The 16070-nt window shown below is 54.5% G+C and overlaps 7 protein-coding genes across 7 annotated transcripts; 4 read left to right on the top strand and 3 right to left on the bottom strand.

Annotated features, from left to right (window-relative positions):
• Positions 1 to 419: 419 nt before the first annotated feature.
• Positions 420 to 1001, top strand: PG986_013729 (uncharacterized protein; the record flags this gene model as incomplete). Its single annotated transcript, XM_066849951.1, has 2 exons — positions 420 to 690; positions 802 to 1001. 2 exons carry the CDS (start codon positions 420 to 422, stop codon positions 999 to 1001), a joined length of 471 nt encoding a protein of 156 aa, XP_066694094.1.
• A 1986-nt stretch (positions 1002 to 2987) lies between these two features.
• Positions 2988 to 3584, bottom strand: PG986_013728 (uncharacterized protein; the record flags this gene model as incomplete). The annotated part of the gene is made up of 2 exons (XM_066849950.1): positions 2988 to 3213; positions 3298 to 3584. 2 exons carry the CDS (start codon positions 3582 to 3584, stop codon positions 2988 to 2990), a joined length of 513 nt encoding a protein of 170 aa, XP_066694093.1.
• A 535-nt stretch (positions 3585 to 4119) lies between these two features.
• Positions 4120 to 5608, top strand: PG986_013727 (uncharacterized protein; the record flags this gene model as incomplete). The annotated part of the gene is made up of 3 exons (XM_066849949.1): positions 4120 to 4219; positions 4325 to 5028; positions 5102 to 5608. 3 exons carry the CDS (start codon positions 4120 to 4122, stop codon positions 5606 to 5608), a joined length of 1311 nt encoding a protein of 436 aa, XP_066694092.1.
• A 757-nt stretch (positions 5609 to 6365) lies between these two features.
• PG986_013726 (uncharacterized protein) lies at positions 6366 to 7380 on the bottom strand (the record flags this gene model as incomplete). Its single annotated transcript, XM_066849948.1, has 2 exons — positions 6366 to 7016; positions 7078 to 7380. 2 exons carry the CDS (start codon positions 7378 to 7380, stop codon positions 6366 to 6368), a joined length of 954 nt encoding a protein of 317 aa, XP_066694091.1.
• Positions 7381 to 9547: 2167 nt separating this feature from the next.
• On the top strand, positions 9548 to 11488 carry PG986_013725 (putative SPT10-transcription regulatory protein; the record flags this gene model as incomplete). The annotated part of the gene is made up of 1 exon (XM_066849947.1): positions 9548 to 11488. One exon carries the CDS (start codon positions 9548 to 9550, stop codon positions 11486 to 11488), a length of 1941 nt encoding a protein of 646 aa, XP_066694090.1.
• Positions 11489 to 12307: 819 nt separating this feature from the next.
• PG986_013724 (uncharacterized protein) lies at positions 12308 to 13068 on the top strand (the record flags this gene model as incomplete). The annotated part of the gene is made up of 2 exons (XM_066849946.1): positions 12308 to 12434; positions 12512 to 13068. The coding sequence occupies 2 exons, from the start codon at positions 12308 to 12310 to the stop codon at positions 13066 to 13068; spliced, it is 684 nt and encodes a 227-aa protein (XP_066694089.1).
• A 405-nt stretch (positions 13069 to 13473) lies between these two features.
• PG986_013723 (uncharacterized protein) lies at positions 13474 to 15265 on the bottom strand (the record flags this gene model as incomplete). The annotated part of the gene is made up of 4 exons (XM_066849945.1): positions 13474 to 13733; positions 13873 to 14649; positions 14907 to 14968; positions 15027 to 15265. The coding sequence occupies 4 exons, from the start codon at positions 15263 to 15265 to the stop codon at positions 13474 to 13476; spliced, it is 1338 nt and encodes a 445-aa protein (XP_066694088.1).
• Between the last annotated feature and the right edge of the window lie 805 nt (positions 15266 to 16070).

Here is a 16070-nt window from a genome sequence, read left to right as displayed (position 1 = left end):
GATGCAATTGTAGTCCCTCGACCTCTTTCCCTTTTACGAATGCGGGCTGGATTACGAGAGAAGGGGTCCTGTGAGGGCAGTATTGACGCGTAGTAGTTGATGTCGAGAACAATGCAAACAGATGAAGACATGTCTTCGAGACCAGGCTTCAAGCTCAACGGACGTCCAAGCATTGGCATATGTGACGGAGGTCTTTGGCTCAGATGCCGAGTTTGTTCTTCTCCTAAGAGGAAGAGAGCCAGCCAGTTTGGATACTTAAGGGGCACCGAAACCCCTTTCTCCTGGGTCTCATCCATCACTTCTTCATCATCATCATCGTCATCAAAGCACCTTACAACAACCCATCAGACCTTTACATCTTACACTATCTACCTACCCAACACAACCTCATAAAGTCTCCCAAACAAATCTCTTCCAACATGTTGAACAAGAAGCTCATCGCTGCTCTCCTCCTGGCCATCGACCTCGGCGCTCTTGCCGTGCCGGTGGCTGTCGGAAACACCGAAGCCCTCATCCAGGATGGCAACCAGCCACTTGAACGAGACGAGGGCGCTTTGGCCAATGATCCCCCCATCCAAGCGTTCCAAGAAGACAATGCCGTCGTTCAAGAGAACGAGGCACGAGGAGAGGAAGCCGTGGCAGGAGAGAACAAGGAAGCAGGGGAGATGAACGCGGCAGGTCTCGGCAAGTGTAAGTGGTCTCCTATTTGGCTCCCCAAGCCTCCTCTTGTTCCAACCCGCCATCTCACTTCGATTGGACTTTGCTTCCTCTGACTCGACGGCTGATACGTAACCAACATAGGGGGCAAAGATGGTGGTTACGGAGGTCACGGTGGATGTCACAGTGGATGCCACGGTGCTGGTTACGGTTCTGGTAACGGCGGAGGCTACGGTGGTGGCTACGGTGGTCACGGTGGCCACGGTGGTGGTTATGGTGCTGGTAAGGGTGGAGGTTACGGCGCGGGCTACGGTGGTGGTAAGGGCGGAGGCTGGCACCACTAAAGGTAACAGCTGCGCTCCAGCGAAGCGGAGTTGTCGACGGACCTGTACGAGAGTGGAACGAGTTCCAGTAATACTTGAGTGTAAGAAATCAGAATGTACAATTATCGTTGATTCACTATGGGTAGCCTTCTCTGTCTTTGATTCGAGTAACTCTTCTGGTCATTGTCAATGATATGGTCAAGCTTGCAATCCTTGAGCTCTCGCCTGCTCTTTGCTGTTTGCAGCTTGGTAGGGATAACTAAGCCGCATTGGAGGGTTACTGTAGTTGACCCGAAGCTGATGGTGCTGTTCCTGGCCCAATACACCACCCTACTTTGATTAAGCCATCAGTTACTTTCCGTGTAACCGTAATTTTTAACGGTGTTGTTGCCGGCATATGTTCTTAGTTTGTGACCAATAAGAAAGAGTCGTGCTAGCATCATTGATCGACACAAGCTCGTTCTGTTTACAAGTGCCTCTATTCGTTCTGCGCTCGAGCCTGCATGATATCGTTGAGGCCGTCGGCATAATCCGGAGGAAGGACCTGGGATTCAAACAGTGAACAAGCCACCATGTCGCTATTCATACTCGATTTGGATATATCACCCTTCACGTTAGCATCAGTGTCCGAAGTTCCTCACCGCAGGGGGAACCGCTACGGGACGGGTGCGCAGTGCCGCAGTTCTGGGGAGATAGCGGGCTAGCGGCCCGGGCACGCCTACTCGGAATCACACCACTGCTTCTCCTAACTGGAATGAGGTGGGCTTCAAGGTTTCAAGGACTTGGCGATGCAGCTGGATTTCTAGACAGCCACCAGGAAGAGATGAATGGTGGCCTTGGGCAGATGATTGATGGATAATTATAAGACATGCATTATCGGCAAAGTTTATCAATAGTCGTATAGCTCAGACGGGAATCCCGGGGTCCCGGGTCCTTCGGGGAGGGGAGGCACCACATAGGATGAAGGAAGTTGCCTTAAGTTCTCCAGTATCCCTAGTAGTAGTCTAGACCGTACTCGACGACTGGTATCACTATCGTTGACAAAGCCCGTTTCTGGCGAGAGCAAGTGTGGAAAGTTACGTTGGGGGAGAGGGTAGGAAATTCACCTGAGCGCGATATCTACAGTTGGTCACCGAGATGAAAACCAAAAACATCGATTGTGTAGAGGGAATGTGTGCCATGCCTTCGTCGAAATACCTTGATAAACTTAACGATGGTCTCGACTGGAGGTGCTACCCAGGGCGGGACATGCGTATCTGAAACCACCGTAGGAAACGGGCATATTCCCGTAAAACTTCAACTGTTCCCACTTGAATGACGTCAAGCTCCTGCAGCCGAGCAGGTACCCGAGTGTTTGTCTGATGGCTTGACCCATAGAGCGTTAAGAACCTGCATTGGCTTCAACTCTATAATCAGATCATAGCTTATCCGAGTAGACGAACAGATGGTTAGCTGCATTTGCCAGCCTTCTAGAGGCTAGTATCGAGTTTAGTTTAATTGTTACCCGCGAGACAAGTAGAGGTTATGTGGTTTTGTACAAACTGATTGAAAATCAAGATTCATTCCTATCCATCGTGTGGTGCGCCGTGATCTCGCAACTATACCCTCAAATTGGCATCTGAAGAGTCTAAAGCATGGATGTCTACGTCCGTCCGCGCCGTCGTGAAATTACCCGTCCATATTCTCACAACTGCACGTCGATCCACCACAGGTGAAGTCGGGATCGACGCGTAAGTGTCTTCACCGAGGAACAACGGAGTTTTGCGAGCAGACAAGGAGGCTCATCATTGCTTTATGACGATGATCTCCGATGGTGTCATGGCCTTAGAACCTACGAAGCGATGAATGTAACATGCATGAGGGAGAGACAGAGAGGTATTGGGTATATAAGTGAGTTGGAATCCTCACGATATCGGGCTGTTTCTCTCTCTCCCCAGCATCACAAACTCATCAATCCATATTATAAAACTCACACAAATTACAACGGCCCAAGCTTCGTTTCTTGAATCACCACCCAAGATGAACAAGTTCCTCCTCGCCGCGCTTCTCCTGTCTGTCAACGCCCAAGCTCTCGCCGTGCCGGCCGCGGACAATGACGCCCTGATCCAGTATCGCGACGAGTCCATCGCTCCACGCCAGGATAGCGACGGCGGCAGCAGTTTCGTTCAGGCTACTGACCAAGATGCTGCTGTTCAGGATGAGAGTGCTGTCGTTCAAGACGGCCAGCCGGGACCTGGACCCGCCAGTCAGTCTTACCCATCCATTTCTTCATTTCTAGTTACCCGAAACAACCCTCTAGACTAGATCCATTTGGCACGACTGATCATTTCGTGGTTCTGTTTGTTTACTGACATGCAATGTGTTACAGAGGACGGCAAAGGTGGCAAGGGTGGCGGTGCCGGCCAGACCGGCGGCAACCATGGAGGCGGCAACCGCGGTCAAGGCGGTGGTAAAGGCAACGGTGGTAAAGGCAGCGGCGGCGGTAGAGGTGGCGGCGGTCAAGGCGGCGGTGCTAAAGGTGGCAGCGGTGCTGGACGCGGCGGCGGTGGTTATGGCGGTGGTAATACCGGAAAGGGTCGCGGTGGTGGCGGTGGTTATGGCCATTACTAGAGCCTGTTAGCTGGGTCCGAACTCGTAGGTGAAGGAGGTATACCGCGTCCGGGCCGCGTTTCAGTGCGGGTAAATCCGTGGGGGTTCATTCGTTTATACAACACAGGGAGGGAGGGAGGCACGGATGCTTCGGATGCGGTTGTTTTCGTGGGTTTCTTATAGTCACTCCTTTAGGCAGCACACTCGCTTTCAAACTACGTATTTCCTATGTTCACCGCATACCTACGACGCAGAACTGTGAAATGTACCCAACGATGCACGTGCTCCATGTCTCTGTGGCCAAGAAACCTCGGGTTATCTTGACTGAGTGGAGCCGAGACATCACCCCGTCCTCTCGGGGGGCTGAGCAAACAGAGCGGCTGTGTACTAGCTATACGTTCCCCACTTCTGCCTAATCGCATGGGGTCGATCCTTTTTTTTTTTTGACTTATAAACAAATCACCTCCAGTCCTTATAATCATATTCACCTACTTCCCTCCCTTTTTCTTGCTGCCCGGACCACCTCCTGCAGAGCTGCCCCAACCAAGGGATGCAGCTCCTAGAACTCCCATTGGATGTCTTCAGACTGGTCATCAGGAACCTGGTCCGAGACCAAGGAGGACAGTCGATGAAGTCTCGAGCCGTATGCCGTATGTATACTATATCCTCGGACCACTGTTAGAAGATTCGCACGGCAGACGACTGGCTGAACACGGCACCAGCCAAGGATTAAAGACATTGCTAATGGTTCGCAGGAGCATTTGCTAACGAAGTTCTCGACGCCCTCATCACGACAAGAGTCATCGAAGAAATCGTAGAGGCTGATGAGACTGCGCTGGAGAGGTTGCGGCCCAACTTCGATATCATTGCGCGCTATCTGCACCATCGAGTTCGCACGGATAGATGCGACAACAGTCATCCGTGGATTCTTACCATCAGCGAAACTAGTGAGCTACTCGCAAAATCTATGGCGTCTCTAGGGGAGCACGTACCGTCGGACAGGATAGAAGCCAGCGCCTGCCTTTGCTTGGCGGTCAATGCGGGCGACGGGGTATTCAAGGCCCTCTTACGGCTAAAGAACCACGACCGGTCGTATGCAAAAGAGCATTTGCAAGGAGGCACTCGAGAAAACAGCCTTGCTGTAGCAGCATGGATGGGGAAATCCAAGCTGATAGAGTCCCTTCTCGTCGGAGACGTCTTCGCATTGGGTGCCCAAACCGACCCCGACCCGCTCTCCCTCTTCGGCAGACCGTCGTGGGCGGCCGCCGTGAGTGGGAACGTGGATCTCTTCGAGTTCTTCCTGAAGCGAGGCGCGAAACCCTTCGAGCCCACTTTCAAATGGAACCGCCGACTGATACTCGGCGACAGCCCCCTCGGCGCCGCAGCCTACATGGGCCACGACAGCATCGTCCGCCTGATCCTAGGGGAAGTCCCACCACCCCAGTGTGGAAAGGGAAGTGTCCAAAGCCATAAACTACGCCGCGTCCGCGAACCAACCCAGAACCCTCCGGACGCTACTGGAACACTACAAGCAAAACCACACGGAGCAAGAGTCCCTCGAGCAGCTCGACTTCACCCTCGTAATCTACAGCTGCAAGCGCGGAGCCCCGGACACGACGCGCGTGCTGCTCGAGTACGGCGCGCACCCCAACGAGACGGACAACAAGCCCCGGTCGTGCCTGCAGCTCGCGGCAAGGTCCGGAGATACCGCGACCGTCAAGGTGCTGCTGGACGCCGGGGCCCATCTCGGGGCGCCGCAGTACAAACAGCACCGCACCCGGCCCGAGCACGACGGTTATCGGAGGGGGATTATGTCGCCGCGGGCTCGGCGAGCTGATGCCCTGGAGGAGGCCCGGAAGAGGAACTATCCGGACATTGTTTGGCTCCTCGAAGAGAGGAAACGGGAGATTGAACAGAGCCAGGAGGAAGGGAGCTCCTCGTTGCCCTGGCCCCTGACGGCGACGGAGAAGAAGTGGCGTAGTCGGATGACGCAGGGAGATGATGGCGTATATAGGCTAGTCTCCCATTGTTGGCCTTAGACCAGCTACTATCAAACACACAACTTGGTATGCATCCAATGGTGTCTATGAGCCGCGTGACAGAAACCGGCTGCTTGTTACTGAGGCTGACAAAGGTGTAAGTATGCATCTTGTATTCACAGGATTGAAAATTGCACACTCGCCGATGTCTCCGATAGATCGCCTAATAAGCTAGAATTTTATCATCTACCTCCGGCTCCCACAACAGGGCAAGATGGCCGAGCGGTCTAAGGCGCTACGTTCAGGATATCAATCTTCGGATTGTCTCTCAACATCGTAGTCAGGAAACTGGCGTGGGTTCGAATCCCACTCTTGTCACACTAGTATTCACCTGCTATATTTTCTTTTTTACCATCCATCTGTTCTGTGAGACCGTGTTTACTACTATTCGCTTTTATGTTAAGAACACCAAGCTTATGGCGTGAACGTCTGGCAGCGAGGGTGACGACCATCACACCTCCAATTTCTTTTATACCTATTTCCTTTAACTTGGTGACTAAGAATGATTAAGACAACTCGTTCCGCCATGCCTCTGTTTGTTAGGCGAACGAGCAATACTCACAGTGCTTTTAATAGTCTGTGGAAGAAACCATATAGAATGCGAACGGGTATCTCTTATTTATGTTTCGGCCTCCTCTGGCCAGATGCCTTTGGTTTATCGGCATCCACTGTGTCTGTGGTGTTCGTCTGCTCTAAATGAGTTCTCATGTCTCATGTCTATCCAGGTATCTTTCGAATTGCCATTCTCCCTTCAGTTTTATATCTCCTCCTCGTTGTTGCTGTCCGAGGACTCACTTGCGACGCGGCCCTCCTGACCCTCCTGTCGCAGCATGCCCTTGCCCTTCTTGGCCTTGCCCTTACCGCCCTTGCCGCGCAGGTAGCCGGGCACCTCCTTGCGAACCTCGCCGTCCTCCAGGAGGAGGCCGATGTCCTGGCGCCGGCCGACGACCTTCTTCCAGAGGCTCTTGGGCACCTCTTCCGAGGTCACCAGGCCACCGGTGGTGGTGAACTGCCAGGTGATCTCGGGGGCCTGCTCCATGGCGGTGCGCAGGTGCACCCAGATGCTGACTTCGGCGTCGGTGGTGTTGACGGCCGAGAAGGGGGAGTGTGTGGCACCATCGGCACGCTTGATGCTGCCGAAGGCGAGGATGAGGGGGTAGGCTTGGTAGGTCGTCTCGTAGACGGCGTACTCGGGGAGGTTGTCCGAGTTCTTGGTAAGGGGAGTACCCTCAAGGACGGGGGCTTGCAGGCTGGTCCTCTTGCCATTCTGGCGGACTTGGTAGCTGTCTGCCCGCTCGGCATCGGTGTTGGACTTCTGGCGGAGGGTGAAGCGTGCCCTTATGGAGGCAGCAGCTTGCTGAACGCCTTCGATGTCGACTCGAAGCTCCGTCATGTTGGGGTGTTGAAGCTAAAGCAGCGTTGTTAGTAAGAGTCCCTTGTTGAACACCGGAACGAATTACGGTATTTACAAGATCAGCAACAGAGACCCAGCCCTCGGCGTCCGCTACAAGGTAGTCGTTCTCCTCATCTGCCGACTCGGCCTCGGTCTCATCGGCCTTGGCGGCACGCTTGAGGAGGAAGGAGATGGCCTTGGCGACAGTGACGTCCGAGTCCTCGACGATGCTGTAGCTTCGTCCCTTGGCACTCTTGCCCTTCATGCTCATGCCCCGGCTGCGGCCATGGCGAGGGACGTGCTGGGTCAGAGCACTGGCAGGCAGGATGCCGCCATTCTGGTTGATGGTGGAAAGAGGGATGAGTACTGCGGCAGCCATTGTAAAATGGGGCTTAGGTACAAGCAAGGTATATAATGAGATACAAGCTTAGAATGAAGATCAGAGGACCTTAGAGAGAGAGAGAGAGAGAGAGAGAGAGAGAGAGAGAGATGTCGAACTGATGTTGGATTGTTGTGCAAACTGTGGGATGTGATGGACAAGAGAAAGGTGAAACTGGGAGGCTGTCTCCTTGCCAACTTATAACCACGGCAGAGGCGGCCTAGCACCATGGCCTCTGTCAGGCCTGCCACTCCTTCCGAACATGGAAGTAGATCACACATCCAATTGCTGGACGGCATCCCGGATTCTGCCATGCCTGTCCAGACCGCTGTCCAGGCGGTCAAGCGGGTACGGCGACTTGGACATGCAGTGATGGCGCGGAGCTGCGCAGCGTACATGTTGGAGAGAGACCCAGGCTGCCTATCCCCTGCGGGCGGTGGAGACTGTCCCGGATCTGACGCGCCGGGGTATACCTAGATGCGGGATTGTGAGTGGCTGCTGGTCTCCACCGCCTCCAGGGCAGCAGCTGGGCAGGCAGCAGGCGCATGGCAGCGCATATCGGCTTGTCGAACGCGACACCACACACCCGACGGCGCCCCACCCGAGGTGTGCGACACAGGCGACTGCTCGCCTTGAAACGAGACCACCACCAGGCGTCGCCTCAGACACCGCGCCAGACCGCTATCTCGGATCAAGATAGACAGGATAGACAGCTTATTATTGGGTCGGGTTGAGATCGCCAGGGTCGCATCGTGTTCTACCGCGAATGGCGCACGTCTTCCAGCCCAACCTTGTTGGTACCTTGGTGGTGTCACCATGGGCGCAGGGGCTTTCTAGCGGTCTGTCCCACCTCTTCTCTTATCAATCTTGGCCCGTAGATCGTATATACTTAGCAGCAGCTGATTGCCTATATGGGCCGAGGGCGTCATTTCCAACAAACAAACCCGCTTGGCTGCGGTGGGAATGGGGACTTGTACCTGTTTCGAAGCGATGTTAGTGCCAGTACGCCTCACGATCGCGCGGGGCACCCTGTCAACTGACGATGCCACGAGGCCCCGCACCGCATCCTGAGTACGTTGTCCAGCTCGCGCGCTCGCGCATCCAGCATCTGGAACTCCGTACTCAGTTAATTAACGAGGGGTTCCATGCTCAAACCCGCTGGAGAAGGACATTGAACGACGAGTAACACTTGCCAGCATCGCATCATCTTCTATTTCGGCGGAGGGGCTGGGCCCGATGAGTCTTCGACAGCAAGCTATAGCGCCGGCTTCAGGAAACACACTGGGAAGCAGAGCGCAGTAGACGTAGCAATAGACATGTGGATATGTAGTTCAGCTCTGACATGGATTTGTCCACTGTTCGCATCGAGAGAAGGACCGAACCCCCATTCTCATGCGACTTGCTTTCGCGGTCAAAGGGAAGATACTGCAATAACCAAGTTGGGCAGCCTTGACGCCTACTACCTGCCCGATCATCGGGAGTGTTCCAAAGTAAACATTGATTCAAATGCCTGCCAGGGGATCGGGTTGCATGTCGAACGTATGTTGCGGAATGTAGGTTAGACGAATGTATCGGGTGTTGCTGTCGCATGCCGCTAGGTATCCTCCGATTTACGGATGGTTGGGCTATCTTATCGCCTAAACGCTATGCCTCCAGTGACTGCTCAGACGCATAAGCCCGGCCCAGCTGGCGAGCAGCTGGGCTTGCTGGGCCTACTAGGCCTGTAGGCAGTTACCCCGCCTGTTTCCTTCGGCCTTTTGGTCCTGGGCAGTGTGCTGGAAACTGCGCACAATTCATCACCACGAACATCTCAGAACAGCAGGGAGACAACCAAGGGAACCTTGCTCTGGGCGGCTGCATCCACTTACGTGATCGTACTTTCAGGGACCTTGTGTTGGTACCACCTTTTTCTCAGAAGTAAGTGCGCACATTGGGCTTCCAAGTTGCTTTTTGAAGAGCCATGCCAGCAAACAAGACCAGCTGAGAGCTGAGCAAGTAGTTGTGCTACACATCACACAACGATGGCAGCGACTATGAGCCAGCCCCTGGGCTTGTTACGCGTCTCTGTTGCAAGGGGCTCTCGAGATACCTGTGACTCTTGCTGACCCAGACTTCCAGTCTCGTTGACTTGGTTGGCTCTGGCGCGGCCGTTTGAGATATACACACAATGCCGGCTATTATGGATGACCCAGAGAGCCCGACCATTCATCGAGTCTCTGGCGCTCTCCCATATCCGGACCCGAGCAATCCCACGCTGCCTCCTGACGTCCGGCCTCGTCAAGTGACGCTGCGAGACCGTCAAACCGTGGCCACCATTTTGCCATTTGTGTCCAAAAACCAAGTGCCACAGACTCTGCTCAAGTATCTTTCGGACCAACTTGCCAAGGAGATTGAGGGTGGCGACACCTACCCCATGATCGACCCCATGCCTCTGGAAAAGTTCTCATCCTATTGGTTCCAGAACTTTGCGGGCATCATGCTCCTCGGCGACATCAGCAGCCTTGAAGATGTCACCGAAGGGAAAGATTGGTCCAAGGAATGCCTGGGAAGCTTCTACATCAAGCCCAACTATCCTGGCCGGAGCAGTCATGTTTGCAACGCTGGCTTCTTGGTCACAGACGCCTCGCGAAACCGTGGCGTCGGCCGACTGATGGGCGAGAGCTACATTGATTGGGCCCCTAAGCTTGGGTACTCCTACTCGGTCTTCAACCTCGTGTACGAGACCAACGTGGCGTCATGCAAGATCTGGGATGCTCTGGGCTTCAAGCGCATAGGCCGCGTCAAGGGTTGCGGCAGGCTCAAGTCCTACCCTGACCGATTGGTGGATGCCATCATCTACGGTCGGGACCTCGTCGGAGACGACGCCGAGGGGCCGGTGAGTGAAGACCGTTTCGACAAGATCAAATTCTACCTCAAGCATGGGCGCTATCCAGACGGGTCTAACCGTGCCGACAAAAGTAGACTGCGTAGTGCTGCGACGCACTATAAACTCCTTGACAACGACGTCCTCATGCTCAAAGGCAAGGAGGTCATCAGCGACCCTGTGCAGCAGATGGACATAGCCAAGCGCATGCATGAAAATGGGAGCCACTCCGGTATCAACAAGACCACGGCCACCATTGCCGAGCGGTACCACTGGAGTCGCATCAAGGAAACTGTGTCCGATGTAATTAGACTCTGCCCTGAGTGTAAGGAGCTGAGCAAAGTGTCGGCGCCTGCCTCGAGCCTAGGAAGGAGGGGGATCCTCAGTACCAGCCTAGATGATCTCAATATTACCCCAGATGCCGTCGCCATCTCACCACTCCCGACGCCGGATGTGACAGTTGGCATTGAGGCCATCGACCAGCACACCATAGCCCCGCTTCATACCAATGCAAACCCCTACGCGAATCCTGGTGACATCGCCTCGCTACTGAATCCTGTCCACCCACTGGAAGCTCATAACAGCTCTGTCTTGCAGTCGCACAGCCCCATGTTACAAGACCAAACCCATGACCATATGACCCAAGTCCACCGTGCCACGCAGGCGGCTTCGGCCTTGATCGGGCTGCACGACGATGCCCACGCCCTTTACCAGCCAATAGACCCTCAAATCATATCGCAAGCCCCTCACCAGCAAGCCCATCACCATAGTCACTTTCACGCATTCGAGCCGACGCATATTATCCCGTCACACCAAAGCCCACATGTAGCGCACACCTCACTCTCCGACAGCTCCTACGATCCGCACTTACAAGTACACCACTCCCACCACCATCACCACGAGCAAGAAACAGAGTCCTTTCAAGCTCTACTCAACGACCCGGACCCTCTAGGACCTACCGGCGTGCACCATGGTCATGACGGCGGGGTCTTGCAAGTACACCCAAACACCGAGGACCAGGACCAGGACCAGGACCAAGCTGCCGTGGACCGCGATCTGGACATGCTACTTGACCAAGACTCCGACTCCGAACTGGAGGGGCTGGGTTTTAGCAATCTTGGCAGTGCCGGCAAGGGCAAGCATGGGGCTGCGAGTCCGAAGCGGGATCGGCATGATGTGGGTGAGGCCGATAGGTCAGCAAAGCGGCGGCATTGGGACTCAGTCGTGTTTGACGATGACCCGTGATGTCAGATGGTGATAAGAGCATGGCGTCTTTATTTGCCGTCTTTCAACATATGTCCAACTGGCGGGTTCTCAATCTGCGCATTGGCATTTTATCACTTGTCGAGGCTAACGGGTGGGATTGCTCGAGATGAGCAGTTCTGGATATCACTGGTGCGTACGAAGAATGCGCCATTACCGACACGGTTCTCCCCCCCCAAAGAGTGCGACGAGTGCCCAATTGCGAGCACTGATGGTGGTTCGAGGCTCTTCTTTGTGATATCACGATGTTCTCATCTGATGTTCTAATATTCGGGGTCCAAACTTAACACTTGTTCCAAGGCAGGGGTACCCTGAAGCAGGGCTTCGCACACGCACACGTCTCACTGATACAAAAAGCGAATGACAGACAACTGTTTGCCTATGTCTATATCCTGCAATTCCTCTTTTGAGCATCATTTGTTCATGATGTGCAAGCATAGGTCACTGTCGCAATGGCATTGTGCCATTTGCTGGAATGGTTGCTAATGTTGCGAGTCTGGGTTGGGGCGTAACCTAGCTGGTGATATCACCTAACGCTTTTGCACCGTAGGGCTGCGGTGCGCTAAAGTCCAGCGCTCGAGCACCACCATTTGGCCCTGGCGTCAATTGGACGATCACTATTGGGGTCCAAGGGTTCTTTTTTAGCATGATTTTCAAACGCGACGCGTTCGCACTCGACCAAGGGGGTATGACGTCGGGGTTGCAGGAAGTCGTGGAAAGAATGGTACGATCGTGGTTAAATGCTTTATCAGACACCGATGAGAATGTGCTTTGCTAATGATATATATATCCGTTGCTCAGATGGTCGCCTTCGACAACCAGTTCAAGAAGAAAGGACAGGATGAGGATACGGTCAAGCACATGTGGGCGGTCGTCGTCGCTGCCATGGCTCATTGGCTCATGACTACGGAACTCGGCCCCTGGATTGGTAAGATAACAAAGATCATGGAATCTACGTTCAACCCGTAAAGACGAAGAAGAAGAAGCTGACAAGTCGGCACTTAGGCTGCGATGACGGTGACCGCGTCAATAAGACCATCAAAGCCATCGGTACCATGTTCCTCACGGCGCTGAACGAGCTGGACAAGGCCGGCCTGCTGAAGGCCGACTCGCCCATCAAGGATCTCGGTCTCGTCATGGCCGTCTACCTGGAATGGCCCTCCGACCTAGGCGATTACGGCTTCGAGGACGACGACAGCGGCGAGGTGGACGCGGAGGACGCCAAGCCCAACTGGCGGACCAGCGTGGTCACCTACGCCAAGAAGGCCAGCATCGACCTCGCGACCTCTGGCGTGTTCGCGGCCGACGAGCTGGTGACTTCGCTGGAGGAGAAGGATGGCGCCAGCATCGCGCCGCTGGCCGGCCAGGCCAAGGCGGACCGGTGGGGCTGGGAGAAGACGCTCGCGTCGCTGAAGAAGCTGAGCGCCAAGTTTGGGGGCAAGGAGTACGACATTACGCAGTGGACGCGGGCTGAGCGGGCGAAGCATGCGTTCAACAAGAAAGGTCCGCTGGCTAATATTCCGGAGAAGGAGCTTAAGGCGGGGAACATTAAGATGGCTTGAGGTTGCCATTGATTCGGGTCGGTCTTTCGCAGCGGCATGTCCATCATTCTGAAACGAATGCCGCTCAGTGCATTCATTAGTGATTCTCAGATTGTCGGCTGTCTGCACCTTCACGAGCCCCCGTTTGGAACAGAGGGATTGCAACAGCGTCTTCCTACCTCGAGGTGCAACCCATCACTGTCGCTATGTAGCAGTCTGCTAGGTACGAACCGATGGAATAACCACATTGAACCAATAAGCTTGCGATTGATTTGGAATACGAAACGTGTAGTCGAAACACCTCTTCGCCCATCCACTCCATACTCTTTCTTCATTGTCCACCGAGTTAGCAAGTGCTAATAAGTCCTAGTCATGAAGTCGTCCAAAACGAATAAATCAAGTCGTTAGAAAATAGGGAAAAGGAAATCAAACGAACACGCCGTCGTCGCAAGCCCGGACGAAGTAAGCGCTCACATCGCCCTCGTCAACAATCGTACCGTCGGGCAGCCGGATGCTCAGGTGGCTCCGCGCAGCACCGCCGCCATTGACCCAGAGCCACGTCAAGGGCAAGGCGTCGCCCTCGTTGAGGCTCAGGATCGTGGTCTCACCGACGGCGCCCCCGGACACGGTCCGGCTCGCGAAAAGGGCGGCGTTGCTGTCGTCCCAGTCGCTGTAGGCGGGATCGCCTAGCCAGAGCATGCCCCTGTGTGGGTATTGTTAGCTTCTTGGTTCCTTTTTTTTTTTCCTTTTCTGTTTTTTTCTCCTATCCCTTTCCTTTGGTAGAGAAATTGAAGTCATTGGAAGGGTACCAAGGACATAGCTTACCAGTTATCAATCTTCCCCCGTCCGACGTGAACGCGTAGTCCCCCGTCAACGTCGCGACGAAGAACGCCTGGATCAGGAACGCGTCGTTCCGAGTGTTGTCGATGTACCCCGCGAGCCCCGGGATCTCAATCCGGCCGCCGCCCTCCGGCGTGAACCCTTGATCCGAGGGCCAGTTGGGCGTCGCGAACGAGATGCCGCCGAGGGTGCCCTGCGCGACGGGCGTGCGCTTTTTGAAGAAGGCGGAGGTGAAGGAGTTGGTGCTGGAGAGGTCGGTGGCGTCGAAGGAGTGGGTGTAGTTCTTGTACGCCAGACCGTTGGGGACGATGCTCGTGGACGTCGCGTACGCAGTTTCGACCTTCGTGCTCGTCGACAGGCTCGTGATGGTCACGGTGTTGGTTGCGGTCGTGGTCAAAGTCACGGTGAAGAAGCGCTCGTCGTCGCCGTTGATGCGGCGGAGGATCCCGCCCTGACCGCCTAGAAGGCCTCCGGCCCCGGCGACGGGAACGGCTGGAAGCGCAGCGGTCGGGCGGGGGATGTCGACCACCGACACCGTCGCCGTGATGAACAGCGGCGGCAGCGCGAGGCACTTGCAGGCCTGCAGGATGTCGGCGTCGTTCCAGATGATCGGGATGTAGATGGGCTTGGGGCCGTACTTGGGGTCACTGGCACGCTTGCCGACTTCGCCACCAGAGTCGGAGGGGGCTCGTTGGCGGTGATGGCGGTGCTGAGACAGGTGAGGAGGGTCTGAGATGTGATTGTAGTTGTCGTGGTCTCGGTCTGGTAGTGATGGTGGTTAGCATAGCAGGAGATTGGGATGGTATCTGGACAGCTATGGATGGCGGCTCAACCTACCTGAACAACTGGATTGGTGACGGTCACGTCAACACTGATGGTCTCCACCCTCGTGGTGGTGCTCGTTACGAAGCTCACAGGTGCAGATGATGTAACAGGAGAGATTGCGCTGGAGCTCGTAGCAAGCGCAGGTGTACTCGTCGCCTTAGTGATTGTTGAAAGGTCAACCGATACAGTCGGACCCGTGATGGTAGAGACTAGTCCCGTAGACACGGCCGACGACGTGACATATACGGTGGTTGTCCTTATAATACGGTGTCAGTCACTATTTTCCGATCTTGCAACTACGATTCGTGACTCACAGTGTCGTAGTGGCCAAGTTCAGAACTTTGGAGCAGTAGTTTATGCCGCCAACATCCGCGAGCAACGCTTTGATGACGACCGCATTGATCTGGCAGAAAGGCTCGTCCCTCTTGAGGGACATGCCGTCCTGGAGCTTCCTCAACCACTCGGGGCTCCCGACATCCTTAACACCATCACCAACTGGCCTGGCGATGGTGAAGAGGGGTAATAGCCCCATCAGTGTGAGGATGGTATACATGACGTACAAGGCGAGCCCGTAATGAGTACTCTCAAGAACGGTTGGTACTGCGTAACTATAAAGAGCTACTGAAAGTGAAGTAAACCTAATGGCGGCGGTGGATGATTTAATCGGGATCTATTTGTTGGCGGCCGGGGAATGCCTACTTATAGCCATTAGGATCATAAGGAATCTGTCGCGATTTCTGCAGCAACGAACTCTGGCACTTGGGAACATGCAGATCATATCCCAATACCCAGAGATCTGATGCATGATGATCAAAGAGGTTCTTGTTTATTGGTGTTATACGATCTTTCTACATGCCATACGCTCAGCTAGAGCGGATGTTTCTCGGAAGGAGCCGGCTTGGCAAATCCTCCAGCAGCGTATGGCCGCGGAATGGGACATGGAATCTTACTACTTTACTACCGAACAACACTGATCCAAGATAGGCTAAGATCGAAGCTAGGGGTTCAGATCTGCATTGCCGGTAGATCTCGGCACTCGGTTGTCTAAACGAACATTCCATTTGTGCAAAGTCCTGGTCCGGCAGCCCCTGAATAAGGCCGAGGAAGCAGATTTGTCTGTTTCACTTCGCAGGTGGCAGGCACCCATGACGAATGTCACATTACATTATGTTTTCTGGTGATGGTGAGATCAGTAACGCATGCTGGTTTGGCGAGTGTTGTTTCCGGGCCTTCTGGTAACTGGGCGCTGTCATGTTCATCACATTTGCCCACTTTACATCTTGTGCCAGTAAATTCACCATGTACAGCGTCAAACAAGATGTGTCATGGTTGAGGTCCAGCGTTCTGCTTGCTCATGG

Source organism: Apiospora aurea, assembly GCF_038362705.1.
Source record: "Apiospora aurea strain CBS 24483 chromosome Unknown utg000009l_segment0_segment0, whole genome shotgun sequence".
Lineage (NCBI taxonomy): Eukaryota > Fungi > Ascomycota > Sordariomycetes > Amphisphaeriales > Apiosporaceae > Apiospora > Apiospora aurea.
Note: the sequence above shows the minus strand (reverse complement) of the source record. Positions and strands in the feature narration are given on the sequence as shown.